At 44.6% G+C, this 27,039-nt stretch overlaps 1 protein-coding gene across 6 annotated transcripts in view; it reads right to left on the bottom strand.

Moving 5' to 3' along the window:
• svep1 (sushi, von Willebrand factor type A, EGF and pentraxin domain containing 1) overlaps window positions 1-26,661 on the bottom strand; it is an 88,934-nt gene extending 62,273 nt beyond the window's left edge. For 4 of the 6 annotated variants that reach the window (XM_029117415.2, XM_029117417.2, XM_029117416.2 and 1 more), the window contains exons 1-2: window positions 25,601-26,661; window positions 413-668 (exon numbers count right to left, since the gene is read on the bottom strand). In XM_029117415.2, the coding sequence (XP_028973248.2) occupies window positions 413-668; window positions 25,601-26,149 (805 nt within the window). In that variant the 5' untranslated portion in view covers window positions 26,150-26,661. Of the gene's footprint in view, window positions 1-412; window positions 669-25,558; window positions 25,581-25,600 lie in introns of those variants that run through there. The other 2 variants (XM_034290506.1, XM_029117419.2) reach the window with 2 other exon arrangements.
• Window positions 26,662-27,039: the final 378 nt, after the last annotated feature.

Genomic DNA, 27,039 nt, shown 5'->3' with positions numbered 1-27,039 from the left:
GACACGAACTGATGCTGGCACTAAGCCCTAAACACACCACAAAATGCATAACCAGACCCAACATTTCTTTGCCCGGAACTATAAAACCATGAAACATTGAAATCAGTTTTACAGTATATCAGATTTTTACCTCTTCAACTAGAGGCATAAAAACTTCACTTTTACCCCACTCACAGAACAAAAGGCCATCCTTCTCCTTCCCTCTTGCAAATCTGACAGAAGTGGTCAGATGAAGCGAATGCTAAATTACAAGACTGGTTTGCGTACACAGACTGGATAATGCATATAAACACCAAACCTGCAAACACCAAGCTATTTACTTTCATTTGGTGTTTGGGACAAGGAGATGCGTTTAGTGGAAATGTAGCTTTGGGCCGTCCATTTGTGCCAGCCACGTGGCCCTTCCGCTCACCTTCGTGCAGCGCTCGGCGAGCCAGGGCCTCGAACTCGGCAAAGTTGTGGACCAGGTAGCAGTGCTCGTCCTTGGGGTGCGAGGCCATGTCATGGAGCTCCCGGAAGTTCCCATGCCAGATCCCCAGGGTGTAGATCTCCACCCCCTGCCTCCTCAGAGCCGCCGCCACCGGGCGCGGGTCACCACCGTTGGAGTAGCCGTCCGTTATCAGGAAGATGACCTTGGTGGCGTTGGCCCGCGAGTGCCGGAGGATTTGCTGCGTGAGGGCGAGAAGATTGGAAGATGAAGGGCTGGGCAGAGTTAATACACGAAGGAACGGGAAGAGGAATGACGGATTTGCTGTGCGAGGAAAAGAGGATGGGGAGAATGGATGGATACCGGTACGAGAGATATTCAGGTTGGGTCGGGTTGAATGCATTAAACGCATGACATGCTGAGCGACATTCCAACATATTTACAATAACGTGGAAATTGTTACATTTATTTGGTCTGATAATTAAATACAGATCCAGTCCAGGATGGTAAACGCACCAAATTAGTGACACAGAGGTAGAAATCTGACCCATGCCATAAAAAATGTTTTTAGGACAAAGAATTAGACATAACAATTCAATTCTGAGAGTCTGACTTCGTGAAAAGAAACTGAGGTTGGGATGAGGAGGAGAAAAAAGCTCCAATATGCTGCAAGTGTACAGTAATTCTCCTCTGCTCTCCTCCAGCCTTCACAGCCACTGCCAACAGCCAGCTAACCGCTAGCACACCAGAACCACCCTGTTTCAGCCGAGTGGACCTGGGTTCAGATACCACTCCAAATCATTTCCAACACTCAATCTACGTTTAATAGAGCTTGCGTGGCGAAATCTGACCAATAGAACGGCCCCGGTAGTGTATCCCCCACCCTGCTAGGATTCCGGTAAGGCTAAAGCGAACGGTCAAAGGGTTTAGGCGATTTCGTTTAGTACATGATCCCAGGACAGGACGGACTTCGGTTCTAAACACTAAGTTTAGCTGGAGTTTACAACTGATCCCTGTACAATTAGACACGGCTTTAAGTCACAGAGAGACATATCTTTATTTCTACTGCCCAGAAAGGAAATCCTGGAGAGAGAGAGACACACATCTGTTGCATTGCTCTCCTCCACAGTAAACGACACGCAAGGCAGAGGTAGACCAGACCGGCCGTAGGCTCTATCTTTATTTGGACTGAAACTAAATGGTGGCCGTAGGGGAAAAGAGACAGAGGAACGAGGACGAAGACAATTAACACACACCAGGATGCCGTGAGGAGAGAGAGTGTAAATCGCCAGCTTGAGGGACACCATGATATTGGGAGGGATTCCCAAGAGGACAATGGGGGGCTTGTACAGGACTGAAGACATGTGAGGGAACGATAACGGAGAGGGGAAAGGGGGTGTCAGTAAGGTTGTTTTGCCGGGGGAGACAGCTAAGGAAAGGAAAAGGGATAGAAAAGCGAAAGCTCAAGTTCTGTTCTCTATTGTCTAATTGGCTGTACATCAAGCATCTCCAACAGGGTAAGATAATTACAGAGGCCGTGAAGCGAGGGAGGGGCAGAGTAAGGGAGGGAGGGGCAGAGTAAGGGAGGGAGGGGCAGAGTAAGGGAGGGAGGGGAAAAAGCAAAGGACGGAGGGAAAGAAGGAGAGAAAGCTGGGTTTCTCTGATCCACTCCCCAGAAGCCACCAGACTGGTTCTCACCCCAGTCTGCCAGGCCCTCGGTGAAGCCCCGCGCCCAGCCATCAGGGCACCCAGGCAGGCTGGTCCGTTTCAGCAAGGGTCCTCCCTGGTATTCCCTCAGAACGGAACGCGGTGCCCTGTCACCAAACCACAGTGATGTCAATGTGGCCTGCTTCACCAGAGGGGGAGTAGGGAGGAGGAGGGAAGGATGTGACTGAGAGAGGGGGTGTTTTGGGCTTGTTTCTGGGTCTTTTATGGGGCGGTTGCTCAAAGAGCTTTGGGTCCACAGAGGTTTTGTTTTAGGGTGTGAGACAACAAATTCTGATGAGGACGGCGCTGCTACAGATGAGTGTGTATGTGTATAAAGAATTTAGCTACAAAACAAACACACACACACACACACAATCACCTCTATCACTACCACAAACACACGCACAACGGTTCTGCTAGAACCTATAAAAACAGTTGTGGGCCCCACTAATTGTAGGAGTGGGCAGCTGGCATGAAACACCTCCTTCTGGCACGCTGCATCTATGTTTGTGTGTGTGTGTGTGTGTGTGTGTGAGAGTGTATGAGTGTGAGTGTGTGAAATCTTGTTTACAAATCTTAGTTGATGAAGTTCAATATAAGATGTTTGTCCAGGAGGGTAAGACTTGAAAAACAGCCACTAGGGGCAATGGTTATCTCTGCTGCGTTTAAATAGACTTGAGGTTTGCTGGGGTAAGGGATGCTAAATGTGGTTAAGCCGCAGATATTTATATATATACACACAGAATATACAGTATTCATATTAAATGTACATATGTGTATGACCATAAACCTTAACTTAACCATTTGCACAATAACACCTAAACCTTACCAAACATTAACCCTAAAACGAACCATTCTATCAAACTACCTAACCTTAACCTTAGGACCTAACCTTTGCCATAAGCTTAACACTTAACCTTTTCACGCGTGAGTTTCAAATATTCCTTACCGACCCCCCAGCGTGAGTTTTTTTGCACGTGACTTCGGTACTCTGCAGCATTTGAACTCACGCCAGCCTTTGAACAGTCACCTTGCTAGGTAAGGAACACTACATGCATTGCATTGCAAGCTTCTCTCGTTGACTCGAATTCTAAGAGCTACAAAAGTTGGTTGATTTATAACTGTAGCTAGCTAGAAAACGTCAGCTAACCGCTAGCAAACGTCAGCTGCCCGCTAGCTAACAAATCGTGACCAGTTATTCAATGCAGTGAAAATGAATAAACTATATAAAATGCATACAACGGGGAACGTAACTTCTAGAAAGTTTTTGCAATGGTTTTGATTGGTAGTAGTCACTAATATAATTCGTTTTTGTGCATTAGTGTTGGCTGTCTGTTGGTACGTAACTAACACTTCTTGTCCCGATTTGAATGCTTTCTACCTGGTTAATATCATAGTATGGTCTTGAAACAATTACAATCAGGAAATAAAGTTATAAACACTGTTTGAGCTAAATGTGAGTAAATAATAGCGCGGTTTTACCAGCCATTGTTACGTTACTTGTAGCTAGGTATGCTAATGGTGCATTCTAAACATGACGTTCTAATCACACCGGTGTGATCGTACGCTCCAGGGACCACTCTAGATTGATCACACTGGTGTAAACTTCAAATATAAGCATTTGCTTTCACTAAACATGTAAATGTTTATCTCTTTCACTTCACCCTTAGATGCTTTTCTGTCCCAGGAGCAAACGTAAAATACTGCAGTGAGAGTGTGTGAACACGTTGGCGTGCGTGTGTGTAAGAGATCTGAATCTAAACTATGAGGTTTAAGTGAACCTACGAGGTTGGAAACCTTAAATACTGAACACATCACATTAATTTTCTCAACTATGTAAGCCTGCGGGGCAAGGCCAACCACGTGATACATCCATCCATCGATACACACATCCCATCTACAAAGGAAAAGAACAAAGCAGCAGCAGAAGGAAAGAAAATGAGAGGAAGAGAGAAATAAAGAGAGAAAGTGGGAAGAGAGAAAGAGAGGCAAACGGGGAGGTAGATAGAAGAGCCCTTGAATGGGAGGATAATGACTGTTAAAGAGCCTTTGCAGCTGTGCGTTCCAAAATGCCTCAAACACATTGGCAAGGGAGGACATTGGAGAGATGGGACGAGTGCCCCAACTGCCCTGTTGCACACACACACACACACACACACACACAAACACACAAACACACAATCTTCATTAAAACAGGGGTAAGACAAGGATACCAATAACAGTGGCGCATCTCATGTGAACAGAGGCTGCAATGACTCTGGAGAACACGCTGTTTCGGATATGCCAAAGGCACAATGCCAACCTGATGTCGAAGGCCTGATGCCAAGCCGATGCCAAGGGCTTGGTGCCAACCTGATACCAGGCTATGGAAGATACTGGTGCCAATATCCCTAGGCATTAATCAAAGCCAGGCATCTCCATGTCTGGCAGATCTTCTGAATATTAACTAATCCGGCGTCTCTCTCCCTCCCGTGGCCTCCCGGGTTCTTTCATCAAAGGGCTCCAGTCACACCTGTCTCGAGACAAGCTGTGGCTAATCCTGTTGCCTGCTTCAGGGCTGATCCTCTGGCCGTAACGCATGGTACTACAGACTCATCGAGATGGCCCCAAGGACGTAAACATGTCCGCAGATGCCGAGTGGGAGTTGTGCAACTGAAAAGAGGAAAGTTTGAGGAAAGAAATCTTCCCTAAATTCCTTTAAGATGCTTTTTTCTCCCCTGGAATCTCAGAGGGAAAATCGTAATTTTGGAGCTTTGCAGAGAGGATAAAAAAAAAAAAGCAAACCAACTGCATCCGTTTGGAAAGCTGCTCGGTGGTTCTCCCCCTTTGTTCGGAAGTTGAGGGCCCTTGTTTTGACATGCTATCTGTTCTTGGCTCAGCTAGTAATCAAAACAACAACAACCCGGAGCTAAGCTAGCGGACAAAAAAAAAAAAACACAAAACACAACAGCAACCCCCCAAGCAGACATGACTAGCCACCACCAGGCAAAATATTGCATAGAGCATACTTGATATATGGGTCACTTTTAGCCGAACTTTGGTGTTTACCAAGTCATTCCTGTAATATGACATTCAGTCTTTCTCCCCTGTTTTTCTATGGAAAACCTGATAGCTTCCCCTCTTTCAGAACTGTGGAGTGGAAAGGCCATGGTGGTCTATAAAAAAACACCAATATTTAACCAATAAACTCTACTGTTTATTCATTATATCTAGGTAGAGAAGCCCAAAATCCAACACCAGAGGACGGGCATGTGTTGTCATCATTTCCATGATTTGGTCTGGACAGTCCACATCATCAACTGTATTAGTAGTGGCTTCGTTTTTAAACATTTCCAAACTCACTGACAACTTCAAGCATTTTTCAGAGAGCGTTCCTGTTTAGGGTAACTGCCTCACAGTGACAGTTGCGAACCCTGGGCGAGGAGGGCCGTTGGTACAACTGAAAGACCTCGATGTGCGTCTCAAACGGCACCCTATTCTCCCTTACTTCCGACGGCCACTGAACCTCAGGCCGGTAATGAGTGAGGTGAACTGGTGCTCTGAACAAGGGTGCAATTTGGGAATGAACAAGTGTTAGACTGACACTAAGACATATTCTAACTGGATGAGCGAACCGTTAGTGTAGCAGCTCTGGTGCTGGAGGTCTGTCGGACAGCACCGTCACACGGTACAGAGTTTAGACATCCAGGCCTGCAACAGACAAACGTGGGGAGGAGCGGAGAGAGTGGACACACTCACGCAATTAACAGAGACACCGGAGCGGAGCAAAGGGCTACCGTCTTACAAGCCTTGCTGGTTCTTGTCATAACAACCATTAATCAAACTAGCACACTTGGAGAGATGGTGTGTGTGAGAGAGTGTGTGTGTATGTGTGTGTGTGTGAGAGAGTGTGTGTGTATGTGTGTGTGTGTGAGAGAGTGTGTGTGTATGTGTGTGTGTGAGAGAGTGTGTGTGTATGTGTGTGTGTGAGAGAGTGTGTGTGTATGTGTGTGAGTGGGAGAGTGTGTTCATGCGTGCATACGTAATTCCATCAATTGCAAAACCAATTTTGGAAATGCAGTGTGCATGAATGAGACTTTAAAAGTATCACTATATTGTCATTAGATGCATGAAATATGACATTTAGATGCAAGTGGATTCCAATCAAATGTGACGTCTTGTGTAATTGGACAGGGAGATTGACTTTGGGGGGAAGGAGACTGAAAGTTACCCAACAAAGTCCCATTTATAGTTGGAGGCAAAGAGAGAGAAAGAGAGAGAGAGAGAGTGAAAGAGAAAGAGAGAGAGAGAGAGAGAAGGAGAGGGGGAAAGAGATTGAGAAAGAAGCCAGCAAGACAGAAAAGACAAAGTGAGGGAGTGAGAGCCTGAACGTCTTTTCCCCTGTAGTGTCATCTAAATCCACTCCAGATGAGACGGATACACCTCGCACGGCCAGTCAGTCCGGCATTCGCATCCAGCCCAACGAGCCATTTCTCAAAGACAACAAAGAGGAAAGCCCTGCAGACAGATAAGATTTCTGTAATGGACCGGATAGATCAGAACTGAGCCTTTGGATACCCAGGGATCTTCTACACTAAGTTACTTGGGCCGGGGCGATTTGTCAGCGCACCTGGAGACAATGTACATATCTTGTGCTGGGCTCAAGTCTGATGAAAGGACCATACACAGCATACAGTAACTTGTCGCTAGGGACAAACATTTTCTTCTGCTCATTCATTTTCTGGGAATGCATTCTTTTGGTTCTCGAATAGCGGTTTTAGTATTCCAGTCACTGCTGGCTAACTGAGAGGTCCCTGCTCTTCCCACAACCCCCCCCCCCCCCCCCCCCCGTCAGAGTGGCTGAGCGTGCCTCAGTACTTGGTCTCTCAGCAGTCCAGACAGGTTGATGAGTGCAGTTATTTATGATTCTGTTACCATTGGCCATCAAGATGGTTCTGTCTGACACTGATGGATGAACCTTTCAATTGAGTGTGACCTACATTACATGCATTTTACTTATTTAGCTGACGCTTTTATCCTTAGACACATAACGGCCTGCAAGCACTCAGTGCATACAGAACTTAACAGAAAAGAAACATAAGATGGATGTGGAAAATACATGAATTTATGGGGATGTTTGTGCGGCCATGATGATACAAACACTTAGAATAAGTACCATGGGATCTTAAGTGACCACTTAGAGACAGCACACTTGTTTAAAGTCCCATCCGAAAGCAGGGCAATGTCCCCTTCACTGCCCTGGGGTACTGGGATTAGACCGTTAGGAAAGGGAGATAATTGTCCCTGGCTTGCCCTCCAACACCACAGCCAGCAGAATCTGGAATGGCATCATCTTATGGTCTCTCATGCTTAGCTTCGGAGTTGAGCCAACAATGGAGTGCAGGATGCTGCTGGCAAAACTCACAAGCAAACTCTATGGAACTAGTTGGTCATAATGGGCTCTACAATACACTTGATAACTATGAATAGAACGTATTTAAAAATGCTTGGATGACAGTGTTATACAGACCTCTTACCTCCTTGAAGCAGCTTTCTGTAGAAACGTTGTTCGCCGTAGCACAAAACAATACAAATACATGGTTGCTTGGTTACAACCGTTCAGTATGTTTTGATATCATAAATCCAAGCTGATTATAATTGGGTACTTTTGTTTTCCTTCCAAAGATTGTGTGTTATGGACTGATGGGTATTATTTCTCCCGGGATCCTCAGTGGCCAAAACACCATATTAAGGACCTGTTTTAATTCAAACTACCATGCAATCACACAGACACACACACACTCACACACACACACACACATTATTTGCTACTTGGGCTTTGCCCAGAACAGGTTTATTCAAGCTAAAATGAAAACAGCGGAACTAATTGCTGTTAGTGACTGAATCTCAGACCACAATAAACGTCAACCACAATAAAAAAATGCTGTGGACAAAAACAACCTTGTATAATCTAATCCAGGCCTGACTCTCAATTTAACATAACAAGAGACTTATGAATAGAACCTGGAAGAGGATTTACACCAAAACCACTGTCTTTTTACCCCCTTGATGTCGACGTGATCACATGTAAGTGCTTTGCATGGGTTTGAGTCAGCAAATTCAAACTTTAAGCAATCTACCAATGATCAATAAAAAATTGTCACGAACAGAGAAATGCAATTCATTCTATACAATTAAAGTGGGACATCTTGAGACAACTTACATTTCATCCACACACACACAAACACACACACATGCGCACACAAACATACACACATGCGCACACAAACACACACCCACACAAACACACACACACACACAATCACACCCACAAACATACACACACACACCAACCACCACAATCTGAGATGTATCTCTCTTTGACAGGTGGGATATGTTAAAAAAATATTTTAAGTGAAGTGGCTTCTAAGAGGTTTGGCCAACATACAACAAAAACACACACACATTCTCACACGCACTTCCTAACCCCACGCATTCTAACACGCGCACAGATGGGTCCATACAGAAAAACGTGAAGTTGTGAACATGTGAGTGTACGCCACAGACACCCCACCTTGAAGAGCTGCTTTTATGGGAAACATCAAAAACTTTTATTTATTCATTTATTTTTACAGTTTTTTGTTGCAACCTTTAAAAAGTAAACCCCGGTCTCTGAAGGACAACAGCTCTAGAAGCAAAAAGGCTGTTGAAGGATATGTAACGTTTTACACTAGCCGTCTGAAATAACATTTTATCCGTCTGGGACTTTATCCGTCCGTTTCCATGAGGCTTTAGCGCCGTTTCGCATTTCATAGGAGAGCTAGATTGGTTTCCATTTTCATATTCTTAGCTCATTCACAACCCTGTTTTGCAAACACGCTAGTGTGTGTCTCAGAAACCGGCTTGGGGTCATAATTGCCTCGTCGGCAACACCAACTGAAGTATTCCCGTCGGGCCTGTCGATAATGCAGTATGCAGTGATTTCCCCGTAGTCCTGGGTATGTTCGGCAGCACCAGAGTGGTGATGTGTTTGGCCAAGTCTCCCAAACCAATTTGAGACAATTAGGCAGTATGAACTGTCGCGTGGGGAACGGCACGAGACACTGAAAGTAATGAAAGAAAACTACAAGCCACAACACAGGCTACGAGGAGCTTATTCAAAACAGGTTTTTGTAAAAACACGATGGATGCACAAACATGAGCATGCACGCGCACACACACACACACACACACACACAAACACAGACACACACAAACACACACAGTCAAACCAGACACTTACACACTGAAAAACCTGTCATTCACAGGCACTTTAACAAAGCACATCAGAAATCGAAAACGAAAAGTATCGAACCACAGTGTTCATTGACCGCAGAACCAAACTCAGGAGTCGCTACCAGTGACCAATGGGCTGGGAGGTTGGAGCCCGCGGTCCCATAATACTGGGTTGGTTCAGGGCCCTGGAATGGGGAGGGGGGGGGGGGATTCAACACATAAAGACAGAGACTGTTTCCACGGGACCCAGAGCGAGGCAAGAGTCATAAACGGCACCCTTGTCCCTCAGCGGTGCACTCATTTTGACCAGGGCCAATTGAGTTTAGGGTAGGACTTGTGACCACACGGACAGCTGCTGGATGGAGTCACTGGCCGTGGAAGGTGGAGGGTTCACCCATGGAACCGGGGTGAGAAATGAGACAGGTACCAGGACAATGACAAAATACACACAGAGAAACATGCACACAGGTCTTCAGGAAATACTCGGTGAATTGGGCGAATTGGGACAAAGTTCTGGCACAGAAATGCGTTGGCATTTTGAAATTAGGAATAACTCAAAAAGACATTCTGTACTCTGAGAGAAAGAGAGAGAGAGAGAAACTTGGGCTGTGACAGAGTCTCATTAAGACAAAAATAATAATTTTCCTTAAAAAGGTCCAGGTGCCAAGACCAAAAGATTATATTCAACCCCTGTTAACCTGGAGCAAGCAAAGAATTACACCTAAGCTGGGAATGATCTGAGAGAGAAGGCAACAAAGGGCTTCTAGGCCATCAAGAAGAACACAAAATTCAACACGCCAATGAGGATCTGGATTAAAATACTCCAATCAGTCACAGAACTCATTGCCCTCGAGGGTTGTGAGGTCTGGAGTCCACTCACCAACCAAGAATTCACAAAAATGGGACCAACACCCATTTAAGAATGTGCATGCAGAACTCTGCAAAAGTTCTCTTAGAGCAGAATACAAGATCCCAGAATGTGCATGCAAAGCAGCATTAGGACTACATCCAAGAATTATTCAATCCAGAAAAGAGATATTAGAGACATGATAACCATATCGAGAGAGCGAGAGGGAACACAATAATGAGCCCTTGCTTGGGCAGTGTAAACAAACACCCCCCGTGTCCATAAAGCCATTGATTTGAAGTGAATCGATCCAGTGTCATGCACGAGGGCTGGAACCGACAGTCTGAGTTGAGGTGGCGACCCTCTCATTCAGAACGCACTCATTCCTCGAGGAGCTAGATGGAACATAAGACGTCACCGTTCAACGTGGTCACAACGGAAATAATGGAACCACAACCGGAGTCTGCAGGACATCTTACACCACTCCTTCCCAACCACCGCTGTCATCCCCCAATGACAGCCATCAACAACTATCACCCACCCACACACACACACACAGCATGAAACCCAAAACAGTTTGACCAAATGAATCCCCATTCCGTTATATTCACATTATAGGGTCCTGCTGTCGATGAATAGGGTGAGATTCGAGCTGTAATCGCGCACAGATTATGGGAAATTTTCCTCTCTGTGTTTTGAAGATTATTTGGGATTCAGTATAAGGGAGGTTAGGGAGTCGTGAGGAGTGATGGTCAGTGTTTGTGCAAATGGGGAAATAGGAGCTGCGTTGTTCGCCGATGCCCAGGTTAAATCACAGACTACAGACAGGTTCTCTGTGGTCTTAAGAAACCGTCTGAGGCCCTGGTTAAATCACAGACTACAGACAGGTTCTCTGTGGTCTTAGGAAACCGTCTGAGGCCTTGGTTAAATCACAGACTACAGACAGGTTCTCTGTGGTCTTAAGAAACTGTCTGAGGCCTTGGTTAAATCACAGACTACAGACAGGTTCTCTGTGGTCTTAAGAAACCGTCTGAGGCCCAGGTTAAATCACAGACTACAGACAGGTTCTCTGTGGTCTCAGGAAACCTTCTGAGGCCCTGGCTGAAGCTTGGATTCCTCATCCTGAAAGCATCTTGGCATGGAAGTGCCAATTCAATAATATGAGTAATTTGAGATAAACTAGTGAGGACTGATCCAAGATCAGCACAGGAGGGCAGTCAAGAGACCGGATTGGGTTATTTATCTTTTACCACTGGGGCTAACATCTCATCTTCGAGTTGACTGCGTTCACACACAAATGTGTTGCGCAATCCCGCATGCAGGCATACACACAAACTCACGCACAGAATGTGGAGTTGTTCAAAACAGAAACACCACAATACATTCTTGGATTTCTTTTTCTGCTCCCTTGGGTCCTCCGTTGAGGGGATGAAAAGTGTAAGCTGCAGCGCGGACCAGGGTCCATTAAACCCAACCGACCTTACTGTGTGTGCCAGCCATGTTTGACACGTCTTTCGTCAGTTTCATGTAGTCCCATACAGTCTCAAAAGCTTAAGGCCCTGACCTTAACTATCTCCTCAGTCTCAGTGATGACAGCCATTTTCCAGATACATGCCCTAAAGGCCACCCATCTCTCTCTCTCTGTCTCTCTCTCTGTCTCTCTCTCTGTCTCTCTCTCTCTCTGCATGTGTTCCATCTCTATCTGTCTCCAGCACAACTTTCTTCTGCTATCACTTTAACACTATCCAGTGTCATTTATCACAATTTCTTGGAGATCCACTCTGGATGTTTAATGGAGGATGAGGAAGAAGAAAAGAAGGAAGAGGAGAAGGAAGTGGAGGAGGAGGAGGAAGGAGAAGGAGTAAGGAGGAGAAGGAAGGAGAGAGCTTGCTGAGAGTTCATTATCAAAACACTCGTGTGTACAGTCACTGATTGCTTTAGTTCAAATGTACAGTGGGGAGAACAAGTATTTGATACATTGCCGATTTTGCAGGTTTTCCCACTTACAAAGCATGTAGAAGTCTGTAATTGTTATCATAGGTACTCTTCAACTTTGAGTGATTGAATCTAAAACAGAAATCCAGAAAATCACATTGAGAGCCCTGTGTGTGTGTGGGTGGAGTATAACATTCGAGAAGTCATTGTCTGTGTGTCTGGATTGCACATTAATATATTTCATAAAGCGAGTGATTATGCATGCATATTGATATATTCATAAAACGTGTAATTATATATGCATTTTACAGAAAATTCCCTCACACGTATAAAATCGATATTTCTGTATACAGTGGGAAGAACAAGTATTTGATACTCTGCCGATTTTGCAGGTTTTCCCACTTACAAAGCATTTAGAAGTCTGTAATTTTTATCATAGGTACTCTTCAACTTTGAGTGATGGAATCTAAAACAGAAATCCAGAAAATCACATTGTATGATTTTTAAGCAATTAATTTGCATTTTATTGCATGACATAAGTATCTGATACATCAGAAAAGCAGAACTTAATATTTGGTACAGAAACCTTTGTTTGAAATTACAGAGATCAAACATTTCCTGTAGTTCTTGACCAGGTTTGCACACACTGCAGCAGGGATTTTGGCCCACTCCTCCATACAGACCTTCTCCAGATCCTTCAGGTTTCGGGGCTGATGCTGGGCAATACGGACTTTCAGCTCCCTCCAAAGATTTTCTATTGGGTTCAGGTCTGGAGGTTGGCTAGGCCACTAAAGGACCTTGAGATGCTTCTTATGGAACCACTCCTTAGTTGTCCTGGCTGTGTGTTTCGGGTCATTGTCATGCTGGAAGACCCAGCCACGACCCATCTTCAATGCTCTTACTGAGGGAAGGAGGTTGTTGGCCAAGATCTCGCGATACATGGCCCCATCCATCCTCCCCTCAATACGGTACAGTCGTCCTGTCCCCTTTGCAGAAAAGCTTCCCCAAAGAATGATGTTTCCACCTCCATGCTTCACGGATGGTGTTCTTGGGGTTGTACTCATCCTTCTTCTTCCTCCAAACAAGGCAAGTGGAGTTGAGACCAAAAAGCCCTATTTTTGTCTCATCAGACCACATGACCTTCTCCCATTCCTCCTCTGGATCATCCAGATGGTCATTGGCAAACTTCAGACGGGTCTGGACATGCGCTGGCTTGAGCAGGGGGACCTTGTGTGCGCTGCAGGATTTTAATCCATGACGGCATAGTGTGTTGCTAATGGTTTTCTTTGAGACTGTGGTCCCAGCTCTCTTCAGGTCATTGACCAGGTCCTGCCGTGTAGTTCTGGGCTGATCCCTCACCTTCCTCATGATCATTGATGCCCACGAGGTGAGATCTTGCATGGAGCCCCAGACCGAAGCAGATTGACTGTCATCTTGAACTTCTTCCATTTTCTAATAATTGCGCCAACAGCCTTCTCAAAAAACTGCTTGCCTATTGTCCTGTAGCCCATCTCAGCCTTGTGCAGGTCTACAATTTTATCCCTGATGTCCATACACAGCTCCCTGATCTTGGCCATTGTGGAAAGGTTGGAGTCTGTCTTTTATACAGGTAACGAATTCAAACAGGTGCAGTTAAAACAGGTAATGAGTGGAGAACAGGAGGGCTTCTTAAAGAAAAACTAACAGGTCTGTGAGAGACGGAATTCTTACTGGTTGGTAGGTGATCAAATACTTACGTCATGAAATAAAATGCAAATTAATTATTTAAAAATCATACAATGTGATTTTGTGGATATTTGTTTTAGATTCTGTCTCTCACAAAGTGTACCTATGATAAACATTACAGACCTCTACATGCTTTGTAACTAGGAAAACCTGCTAAATCGGCAGTGTATCAAATACTTGTTCTCCCCACTGTATGTTGTGTTCCCTCGTTTTGAAAACAAAATACATATTCAGTAGCTGTATGTTAGTTTTTTTTGTAACATTGTTCTCGAGGGCACTATTAATTTTGGACCTGTCAGTAATTGGTTAAATGTGGTAGGAGGACCATACTGATAAGGTCTTCAGTCTTCAAAAGAGTTTCCTTGTCAGGAAATATTCCACGTCTTACTGATACAATTAGAGTGCATGGCACTTATAGGTCAAAACCAGAGACAAGTGGATCTTCTGTCCTGGATAGAAATACTCTCTAACGCACACATGCACACACACACACTCACACACACACCACTGTTGAGTCTATCCCGTAAACCACAGAGTTGGATGCCAGAGAACTTTCCAGCGACGCCCTGAGTTAGGACATAAACCTTGAGGAAACCATATGTGTGTAGACCAGACAGGTCTTTCAGATAATTCTGGAGAATTACTGTGAATCACCTGGTCGCCATATAGTGATGGGGGGTTCGCACACGTACAGCTCCTTTTGAACAACTCCTTTTGAACAACTCCTTTTGAACAACTCCTTTCGAACAGATCCTTTTGAACAGATCCTTTTGAACAACTCCTTTTGAACAGATCCTTTTGAACAACTCCTTTTGAACAACTCCTTTCGAACAGCATTGACAAACAAAAGAAAAATCTATTCATTTAATAAAAGATGTGTTCATTCGGCTCCTAATTTGCCTAATGCTTTCAGCATAAACAATCAACTGCAGATCAGTTACAATGGAATGCACTGTAGATGGTGTATCACTGTAGGAACATGGTAAAGACTCATCTGATTCAACAGGACTACTGTTCATAAAGAGGACAGCTGGGTTGACAAAAGGGAAAAGGAGGTGTAAACGACTCTTTGGCTGAACTGATGACTCACAGGTTAAGCTTCTGTGGCTGCCAAGCAAACAAATGTGAGAGAGACTGAACTGAAACTCCCAGGGAGCATGTGGAAAAACATAATGAAAACTGTTGGGAGCAAACAGTCCAACTGAACTCCATTGGGGGCTTTTGACATCCTATCCTATTCTCCAATCCAGGAATCGAATCACTCGCGTCTGATCATCGACTTACTACCCAGATGTACTGTAGCGCTACACGAATACAGACCAGCTGCACTTCCTCTAATGCAATTGGTAGTCAGATGGTTACACACACACACACACATTTTTTTCATGTGTATTTTTACATAGATATTATGGGGAGGAGAGAGGCACAGGTCTTTTGTAATAGTGACTTCTCTGTCTATAACCCTCCCCTCATTCTCCCAGTGAGTTAACCTCATCATTCCTTTCCTGACCTACTGTCATTGACCCCTCCAGCAGAGTCTATCAGCACCAGAGAAGAAGGGGGGTGTCAACAGTCGCCACAGCAATGATGAATTACAGTCAAAATATGTGATATTGTTTTTCAAAATAACGTGCGAAATCGTGGGTTCCTCTTGTTTCATTGCACATGAGACAAACCGAGAAACTGAGAGAGGCGCAAAGGACTGGAGAAATTCAGTGATTGTTCAGAGGTTCACTCACATGTTCTCTAGTTGCTAGATACATGCACAAACACACACACTCTGTGTATCGTTTTGGGGTCACAACAAATTATTTCCATTCAGAATATTATTTTCCCTAACTCCTATCCATAAATTGTAACAACATAACCCTTAAAACCTAGCATTAAACAAAACAAAAATCTTAAAAGTTTAAGTTTCTTTCCTTCCAGGAAGCATATAGATTTCCTCCTTTCTTATATATGAAGCATTTACTTCCGTAACACAGTCCCTTTATGAGAGTTCTCATTTCAAATGGTATCATTTAACCTTTCATGCTTTGTGTTGACCTTTTATTTGTGGATTTGTTTGACCTAAGCACATAATTGACCTTTGTTTTCATCCCATTGTGTCACAGTGTGTGACCTCTTTGAGCTTTGGACCTCCATTGATTTGACAGGCAAACACCTTCCCCCAAGGTCCCCCACATTCTTCTGTCCAGTCACCCACGTTTACATGTCAACACAGAAACGGAAACTTAGCCCCTAATGCCGATAACCTAACCACACCTCCCCAATTAACTCCTAACCTTCAACCTAACACCTAATCTTAACCCTACATGTAAATGTTAAACCTAATTCCTAGCTGAAAATATACTTTTACCTCATGAGGAGCCGTGAAATGTCCTCAAATGTCAAATGTTCCATATTTTACCGATATATAAGGATTTTTGGCCCCCGTCAGAACAGTAAAACATGAACACACTCGCACACTCTGACATGTTCACAAGTATACTTGAATGTCCAAGTAAGGAAAGTGTGAAGGGAAATGGCAGTGAAACGCAGCCTCTATAAAGAACGGAGCGAAGCAGGAAGGCCATGAAGTGTGACCACTGTGACTTTCATTAGTGCTGAACGGAACAGAGACATTGAATAGAGATACAGAATACAGTCTGCACGCACTGGTGACTTGAATGTGCCTGTATCTGCTGGGGTTAATGTTCCCACATCTATAAGACAGAGAGCAATAGAGAGGGAGGGAATGAACAAGAGAAAGGTGGGGTAGGGTCTGAGGGACGGGAGAGAGAAGGGGGAGGGTTGCCGAACAGATAGGGGGGGGGGGGGAAAAGAGTTCAGACAAAGATAAAAAGCTTATGAGAGAAAGACAGGTGGAGGGAGGAGAGAGACGTGTCTTTGGTATAGCGTCTAGACCCAGGACTTCAGACCCCGGGTTAGTGATAAGGCAGGATTCCATTTCCCCTGTTGTGATATGGCAATTTCCTCTTCTGCCTGCTCTCTCTTTCTGTCTGCGTGTGACTGTGGCCCTAACAGGGATTGATGAGGGGGGTCCACGCTGCAGACAACAAGCTGACCCGGCCAGGTTTAGATTTGACATGGTGGAATGCCTTTAAACAGATCTGTCGACATCACTCTGGAGGATGTACAGATATTGCTTCCACAGTTTAGATGTATACTTGTTAATTCCCTTTCCCTAATTTGATTATTCGACCCAGCCAAAGAAAAGTCCTTGTTCTTTTAAGAAGTTAATCAGTCAGAACTGGTGTTTTGACCGGAGATTTTTCCTTTGGGTTCCTGTGGTTAGAGAATGAACAGAACAAGGTGATTGTAAGACAGGGCAGTGCAGAGACTGTCACAGCATTCTCATTCAGCTCTCCCTCTCTGTTCTGTCTCTTTTCTCCACCATCTTTTCTCTGTTTTTCTCTTCCATTACAGCAGACTGGGACAGTGAGTTGCCAGCTCCTGTCTGTTTGGCACAGTGTGTTGGCCATGGCAGAGTAAGGGCAGGAGGACAGCTATAATCTGCCAACATTGCAACCTTGTATAAAGACCCAAACAACATTTCACCACCCTGAGGCAAATCCCCTGTAAGAGGAAGTCAGAGACTAAGACACAACTGAGAGGAGAGGAAAGGCTGGTTGTTTGATAGGCAGAGGACCCATTTGGATATATTATACTGAATATAATACACTACATTACATACTGCTCCTCAACATGCTCTACTATACCATACCACACACAGCTATTGTTGGGGTAGCAGGGAGTTTTAGTGGTTTAGAGTGTTGGGGAAGTAAACAAGAGGTAAAACCATGTAATTCGGTCCCTGGGCTTTAGCCAAAATGTTACTTCCAGATCACTGCTGTAAATAATAATGTGTTCTTAGCACAATGGCCTGGTAAAAAGATAGAGGGATACACTTTACTCACCCATCTCCTTTTAAGACTGAGTCTGTTTTTCAGGTGGGTTTCTACTAAGAATGTGTTATGTAACGAGATAACCCAATTACTTTATTTACTTTTCATGGCCCTGCCAAAAAACCATGAGATGCCTTATTGCTATTATAAACTGGTTTCCAACTCAATTAGAGCAGTAAAAGGTTATGTGATGTCATTCCAATGGTATGCACTCAGAATTGGAACCACTCTATTTATAATATACCACATAAAGCTACTGAATAATACTACAGACAAATACTGCTTTTTCAGATCTCCCTTAAGTTCTATCCTTACGTTTTATGAACATTTGTTATTTCTGGGAAGTTCATAGGTTTCCCTTAGCCAAAACTGTTCATACCCTTCTCATTGCTCAAAGGCACTATGAAGGTTAAAGTGGGCAAAGGAGGGTTTTTTGCTTGGGAGCAGGAATGACAATGGTCTAAGGTCAAAATGCCAGTTATTAACCAGATACGGACTGTGCTATTTACTGTGCTTTTGGAAAGTATTCAAACACCTAAACATTTTCCACATGCTGTTATTTTGGATATAATTCATAATTCAATCAAAGTACTTTTTTGCCATCAATCTACAGTGTATATATAAAGTCTACACACCCCTGTTAAAATACCAGGTTTTTGTGATGTAAAAGAATGAGACAAAGATAAATCATGTCAGAACTTTTATAGGTAATGTGACCTATAATGGAAACAATTCAATTGAAAAATAAACTGAAATCTTCGAGTTGGAAAAATGTAAAATAAAAACATTACAATAACCTGGTTGCAACCAAGGGTGCAAACAATAACCTGGTGTCAGCCTTAAACTAATACTTTAGATTTCATTACAGCATTCTATTGCCCACTCTTCTTTGCAAAAGTGCTTCAAATCATTCTTTTACCTCACAAGAACCTGGCATTTTAACTGGGGTGTGTATAGTTTTTATATCCACTGTATACATAATGCCCCAATATTGACAAAGAAAAAACATGTTTTTCAAAATGTGTGCCTATTTATTGAAAATATACATTTAAATATCTCTCATGTTTGTGAGTATTTAGAACCATTATTAAGTAGCTTGTAGAAGTCCCTTGGCAGTGATCACAGCTTTGAGTCTTCTTGCGTATGCCTCGGCCAACTTTGCACGACTGGATTTGGGGAGTTTCTCCCATCTCCCTTGCAGATCCTCTCAAGCTCTGTTAGACTGGTTTGAGAGTGTCAGTGGACTGTGCTCTTCAGGTCTCCACACAGATGTTCAATTAGGTTGAAGTCCTGGTTTTGCCTTGGCCACTCAAGGGGACATTCACACACTCGTACCAAAGCCAATCCAGCGGTCTCTTGGCTGTGTGCTTCGGGTCAGTGTTTTGCTGGAAGATGAATCTTCACCCCAGTCTATGGCCCTGTGCACTCTGGTTCAGGTCAGAATCATCTCCATAGCATCATGCTTCCACCACAATGCTTCGCTGCAGGGATGGTATTATCTAGGGCAGGAGCAGGCCTAATTATTTTATTTTGGACCAGATAATCTTTTTACACATGAGCCCAAATTTTCATTTGAGTGCTGCAGAAACAGTTGTCCTTCTGGGAGGTTCTCCTATCTCTGCAGAGAAACTCTAAAGCTCTAAAAATGGCTATTATCAAGTGATTGGCCAAGGCCTTTCTATCCTGGTTACTTAGTTTGGCCGGATGGCAAGCTCTGGGATGAGTCTTGGTAGTTCAAAACTTCTTCCATCTCACAATGATCCCATTGTGGTCCTGTGAACATTCAATGCATTTTTTTATAACCTCCTCCAGTTCTATGCCTCAACATGCTTCCATCTCGGAGGTCTACCGAGATCCAAGGCTTGGGTTTTTGCTCTGATGAGCACTGTGAAGTGTTGTATATTATTTAGGCAAGTCTGTGCCTTTCGAAAACATGTCCAATCAATTGAGTTTGGCACAGATGGACTCCAATCCATTTCTAGAAACATCCCATGAACGATCAAAGGACACAGGATGCATCTAAACTCCATTTTGAGTGTACATGAGACAGTTCAGTTTTTGGTTGTGGCAACTTTACATATATTCTATATATATTATCCTCTATATACCGTATGTGATCTCTGTATTCTGTATGAATTTCTGTATAACCTTTAGCCTCTCCAATTATATTGTGTGTAGAACAGAAATTGTCTGTTAGACTAGAATAGATGGAACAGGGAGCAGAACTGAGGCCCAGATAGCAACGGTCTTAGCTCAGGTTCCAGTTGTTGAGTAACAATGGGGTCCACAAGGTGGCTGGGATGTTAACAGCATTCTAGAAGGAAATGAATGACTGTTCTTACTATCTTGTTTTCCCTTCTGTTGATCAACCCGCCCCCCACCCCAAGCCCACTAATTTCTGTTATCTCCTAGAACTGCATTAAAGCCTAGTGTGTGATTCCTAAACAGTGAGACACTAGCCAGCGGCCGTCAGTAAACAGGTCTCCCCTAACTCCAGAACATATCCACATCTCAGAATCTGGCCAAGACGTGTTTTTGCTTTGTGATTATGGTGTAGTGTGCGTATATTGATGGGAAAATGACTGTATTTAATCCATTATGAATTAGGTCCATGACAAAACACAATGCTGAGACAGTGAAGGGGTCTGAATAGTTTCTGAAGCCACAGGATAATGACATTATGGGAATTAAGGGATTTTACCAGGCTGACAGCAGCAGGAGTGTCGTCAAGCCAAGAACGTGTTAGAGTGGATCTGGGAGAGCCCAGCCTCCAGCCATTTTGGACTTAGCTATTCAGTGTACTCCAGCAGAATAGGTTGATAACTGAGTCTACTATTTATCAATATGGAAAAAATGAAAGCAGGAGGAAAACCATTTAAAACCATTAGATCTTAGGGTGTTTGTTGAGAGTAAGCACAAAAGCCTGAGAGGTTCCAAGAGTCCAAGAATGTATTAAGCTCTGAAAGTGTTATCACACAGATTACGGCCTAACAAGTCAATGAAGTTTTAATATCTCACAAAAGAATTACACCAGTGGATCAAATTGAAGGGTATCCAAACCATTGCACATAACACATTTACTGTTTTCTTATTTTCAATCTGTGAGATTCACCAAATAAATAGTAACTATTCATAGATGTTACTTTGAAGAAAGTTTGTTCACTGCAGGGGTTGAGTAAACTTTTTTTTCATTTAGAAAATCAACAGAACACGTAATTTGGCCGGGGCGGCCTGAATGTTTGCATACCACGGTTAAGTACCATGACCATATATTGCTTCATGAGACTTCACGGCTTGGAAGTGAGACACGATGGCCAGAGCGAAGCCCAGCTGCGAAAATGTGGAACACTGTTTCCTGGCTCTGCGGAGGGCGAAATCAGGGAGACACGGATTGGTTGGTTCAAGAGCAGGAACCCCTGCATAGAATTTGGATTCTATTTATGAACCCCCCCCATTGTTAGAATTTTGTATTTCGTCTTATAGGTAGGCTTTTTCAGCGTCAGCACATATAAGAGTAACGTCCATAACAGGCGACCTTGGACAGCACATAATATTGAAGGGATGCCTGAGAATGAAAAACAGGTTGGTGTTAGGATGAAGCCCTTCTGACCTGAATGGATCAGTTTGCTCACCAACTTACTACGCCCAGTGACCTCTTTTAGGAAAAACGTCCGATCCCTACTGAGCAATAATCAGCCTATATGACCCAATCTCTCCCATATCCCTCCCTTTTTTATTATTAATAACCACTGTATATGAAGAAATACCAATGACCAACTCATCCAGTGCAGGTGGCAATGCCCATTCATTGGATTTAGTTCATATTTTATGCAAACAGAAGTTAATCACGATTCACATAGAAAACCATCCGAACCAGGTGTCTTGCTGGTCTTTACAGTTCAGATTATTTACAGAACGTCTGCCAGAGAGATTGTAGGGTTTAGGAAAACACAATCATCTTGGTTTATGGAGGGTAGATTACAAGCCTCCAGAAAGTTCTGCATATTTACAGGAGTAGGGTCTGGTTTATACACTTATACTGACAGAATGTTTAAACCTGAAGATCATACAGTACCCTTGATTTTACGTAGCTCTCTGACTAAGGATTAGTGTCTTAGAACTCAAAACACATATTTGAATAGAGAAAATATTTTTTGTGGAGATGCATTTATATTGTGTTTTTACAGTATTGGATACTATGGTTCTTTTCCAGGAAGGGAATCTGTCTTACCAGTTTTCCTAACCGTAACCCTAAAATGTCACTTTCTGAATGCCTGGAATGCTATGATGCAGCTTTAATAGTGTCCCATAGAAAAAGGGAGTTCTCTGTGTCCTTGTTAGTTTCAAAGAAAAGGGTAATTTTGACATCCAAATATTCATAATACACCAGTTCTGTGAGAAACCAAGGGTTAAATGTATCTGCTCAGTCATTTGGCCCAGAGTCTTAGGGGGTAAACGGGCTGTGATCTGAGATGTTAATGTCATGGTATAGGAGCAGGGGAGCTGCTTGGGTGTAAAGATTATGGAGAGTAAAAGGAATATTCCTTACTTCTCTACTGGTGTTAAAGATCCTCCATACACACAAAAAAGTGTTCAGCAACTCAAAAGTTGATGTTTAATATAAATTAAACATTAATTAATATATTGATTATTGATGTTTAGACCATAGACAGCGATTATGGTAATAACAGTGGAGTGGGTGGTGGTTCTGTGCTGAAAGGAGTCACCCAACCTCGGCCCTGGGCTGAGAAAGTAGGTAGAGCCAGCCAACTACATTAAAGTCTGATAAAAGAGTGGTGGCTCAGGTGGCGTTCGCCTTCCAATCTCACAGCAGGTTTGGTGCACATCTCGTCAAGCAGTTCGCCTTCCAATCTCACGGCAGGTTTGGTGCACATCTCGTCAAGCCGTTCGCCTTCTAATCACACGGCAGGTTTGGTGCACATCTCGTCAAGCCGTTCGCCTTCTAATCACACGGCAGGTTTGGTGAACATCTCGTCAAGCAGTTTGCCTTCTAATCACACGGCAGGTTTGGTGCACATCTCGTCAAGCCGTTCGCCTTCCAATCTCACGGCAGGTTTGGTGCACATCTCGTCAAGCCGTTCACCTTCTAATCATATGGCTTGCTCTGCCAAGAATTAGTCAGAAGACTCAAGCCGGAGGAACACATTCCCCAGCCAACGACCACGACTGAGCCTTCAGGTGGCCAACCTACCACAAGTAGTTGTTAGAGGGGGTTGAGACATACACCCATCAACCTCAGACGGCACTGAGTCACTTCCCCCCCCCCCTTCGCCGGACCACCCGGGCACTGTGGGTATATTCTCCAACCAAGACTCAAACTGCAGCGACGTATGCGCACTGAGAGCCAGTGACTGTAAGACCGCACAAGTCAAAGGCAGACGGGGGATGACCCCACCCCTTTTAACTGATTGGTTTTAACACAGCGAGCTCTGAGGTGAAAGTCAGCTCAAATTTTTGTTAGGAAGTCTTGTGTATTGTTCCATTAAAAATGCATGGATGCGCTTAGCACAGTAGAAAGCTCCCCGTCATAGGATATGCACTATGGGTGTGGTAGATAAGGTAGATAAGGTAGAAAAGGTTGCTTTGGTAAAGAATATGTGAGTCAAGCCTGATCCCTCACTTTTCTTATCCCTCTCTCGTCGCCTTTCGCATCTCCCTCTTGCTTCTCTCATCCCTTTCTCATCCTCATCCTCCCTGACATCCTTCTTCTCATTCTCCTTCTCAGTCCTCTGGACAGTCATTCTAAGAGGGAGAAATATGTCCTGGAGGAGAGCCCTGTCTGTCTCAACGCTCCACAAGGAAAAATCTCCTCTCCCTCTCCATAATGGATTCCAGCTTTCTGCAGTACTTAGAAACTGCCAGACCAGCCAACGGAATGAAATATGGCTTTATCATGGCCTCTATCATCAATTACCCTCACAGACACCGTCGACACACTAACGTACACACACACACCAGGCAGTTCACACCGGATTAAGCATGACAACCGCATGCCCTTGTAGATTAGCGTTAGCGTTATATTTGGTTTGGTGTCAGTAAGGATATAAAAAAAAGATTTAAAAAATCAACATTGAACTCAATGACAGAGTTTTGCTGAGCTTAGCCCTGTTCTGGTACTGTTTCCGTTGTCTTGACGACGACCATATAGGAGTTGCTGAAGCAGCAGTATGAAAGAGCAGCAGAGATAATGAAGATAAATCATAGATAATGGAGAAGCAGAGATAATGGAGATAGATCGTAGAAGATCTGTTCTCCAACATCTGCAACCCTCTGTGCCTCCCAACACCCCAGAGGCCCGGGTCAAAAGTAGTGAACTGTTTAGTCTATAGGGTTCAATTCGGGATGCAGAAGTCCTCTCAGACATGGGTTAGACGTACTCAGAGAGACTTTAAATGTCAATGGGCATTAGTCAGGTAATATCTGGCACTGTAGACATCTGCAAAGATCCCTGTCTCACCTAACTTGTTCCAGTACTATCATTACTCACTGATAGTTCAGAGCCCGTGGCCTGTATAGCGCCTATGGAAAACAGAACACATCTGCTCCCCCTCACACGCGTAGCAGTTCTGTTTCCTCCACTTGCCGATCCCCCTCAGGCAGGGCCTGAACACGCCAACACCAGTCCCTGAGCTGGCCCCTGAACACACCAACACCAGTCCCCGAGCTGGCCCCTGAACACACCAACACCAGTCCCCGAGCTGGCCCCTGAACACACCAACACCCGTCCCCAAACTGGCCCCAGCATCAGCAACAACAGTCCCCCAAGTGCCTCAGCTTCAGCATGGTAGTTAAGATGTTGTTGTTGTTATTTAATGAATACTGTATTGTTTTGTAAGTTTATTTTACTAGCTGCTTCTTTCATGGCTTTTATGCCCTACACAATTCATAGATTTATGTCCAATACAATTTATAGACTGATTATGGTTTTTCAGATAGCTGTAGATTTCTTAAAAATACACTACTGGCATAATCATGCCTACACACTGGGGTAAATATTGTAGCATTAAAGCTAACTTCTGAGGCTAACTACTGGGAACATACAATATATTATAAAGCTTGGGGTAACCATTGAGCAAATCTAGGAGACAGCTTTGGCAAGGCCTGAGGTTAGACAAGTCTTGAGGCTAAATGAAGTAAGTTAAGCTAAGCTATGGGACAGATACGTTAGTGCTAACCCATGGCCTGAGGCGAACTTAAGTGTGTTACGCCACTGTGTGCTTATACAGCCACCACCCACTGCCTAAAACACCTGGCTCTCCCTTGACAGATAGGTTCTGCCGTATGTTAGCGTCTGTGTGTACACACGTTTCTGTGGGTATGTGCACGCGTGTGGTTGGTATTTTTATAATCAGAGAGTCACTACACAATTACCATAGGCACCTCACCCTGAATATCTGCAGTGTGTAATTTACAGCAATGAGCAGTGTCCCACACAGATCTAATTACCATCAACCTCAAGGAGACTACAATCAACCGCAAATACCGTCATACACACACACACACACTGCAATCACACAAACACACTGACACACTGCTTGCAGGCATGGTCACACACCCACCCACACACACACACACACCTCGTATAGACTAAATTCTAGCACATTTGGCATTTAGAGACATACAAACAGGATGAAATACACATGTACACACTTACATCCCTCATGCACACAACACGCAAAAAAGATATTGACACACAAACACACACGCAAGAAGACAGGATGCAAAAACACCCACTTCTGCACGTGCGTACGCACGCACGCCCACACTCTCCCTCACCGCAGCCTGCTGGAAGGCTCCTTTAGTGTAGGTTCCACCTCCTCTGTAGGTAATAGCAGGGATCTCCTGGTTAATCAGAGAACACTTGTGCTGATGCCTTTTTGGCGCCGTGACGTGATCCACCCGGGTCACCACGTGGGTCTTGGACGAAAACGTAACTAGGGCGACCCTCGTGTCCTCCGGGGCCACGGGGAAGTCCGAGAGCAGCTTCCGCACGAAGCGCAGCTCACTCCGGAAGTTGTTCGCTCCCACACTGGACGACTCGTCCACCAGAAACACCAGGTCCAGGCGCGCGCTCTTTTCCCAGAGCGTGCGCACGTTCTTCTTGAAGGTCTGGCCCAGGCGCTCCACCTTGGACTCGGCGCTCTCCGAGAGGGTCAGGTTCAGGGCCGAGGAGGGCGCCGGCCTGGAGCCGGATCGGAGGGTGCTGAGCTGGTTGAGCTGTTGGAGATGATCTACAGCTGGCCAGGGTAAAGTCCTCCTAATCAGCAAGATCCAAAATAACAAGAGAGAAGTCCACAGAGACACTGGTTTCCTGAGAGCAGACATACTGTCAGAAAGGGTCCTGCCAATGCCAGGTGTCAGCAGAGGAAAAGAGTTCTTTTCAAACAGCTCTGAAAAAGGATGTCCAACTGTGACAGTTACAAGCCTTCTGAGATGGTGCCGTTCTCCCACGTTCCCATTTCTCTCCAGCCACAGCGCGGCTTGGAACCCAGAAAAGACGAACACTTTCACCACAGCAACAGGAAGCAGCGATGGCGATGAGGATGACTTAATCTCTATCCAGTGGCTCTCTGCCGGTGTTACTGTCCGGTCCTCCCGTGCGTCAGCGTTTGCCCGGGTCCGGGTCCGGCCGGCCGCTGAGGGTGTCGGGGTGTAGAGGCGTGTGGTCCGGCAGTCACGGTGAGGTGTCTGTCTGTCAGATCCCGTTACTCTGTGTTAGTCCTCTGGCCTCCTGTGTGTGTAAGACACTCCCTTATCCAGCCAGGCTTCTAAATGCCTCGTCCCCCCTCCCCCGGAAAAATCATTTAAAAAAGACTGAAAAAAGTTCCAAGTGAGAGAGAGCGAGAGAGAGAGAGAGAGAGAGAGAGAGAGAGCGTGGGGAGCAGAGTGGGGAGAAAGACGAGGAGACGGACGGTGAGAGAGGCAGAGGGAAAAGGGGCAGTCACAGCTGTGAAGTCATTCTTTTCTCCTCCTCTTCTCTCACTCTCTCCCCCCTCCCCCCTCTCTCTCTCTCTCTCTATCTCTCCGTCTCTCTAACTAGGATTATGTGTGAGTGGAGCGTCTTGCCTGTCAGCATGTCAACATTCCCAAAGAAAACATCAGCACCAGGCAGCTATGACCAGCTCCATATGTCTGGCAGGCCGATGCCACACACACACACACACACACACACTGTCACACTGCCATGCATGGTGGATACGGAGCAGATATCAGCA

The sequence above is a fragment of the Esox lucius genome, chromosome 24 (genome assembly GCF_011004845.1).
Source record: "Esox lucius isolate fEsoLuc1 chromosome 24, fEsoLuc1.pri, whole genome shotgun sequence".
Lineage (NCBI taxonomy): Eukaryota > Metazoa > Chordata > Actinopteri > Esociformes > Esocidae > Esox > Esox lucius.
This window is presented reverse-complemented; position numbering and strand designations above follow the sequence as displayed.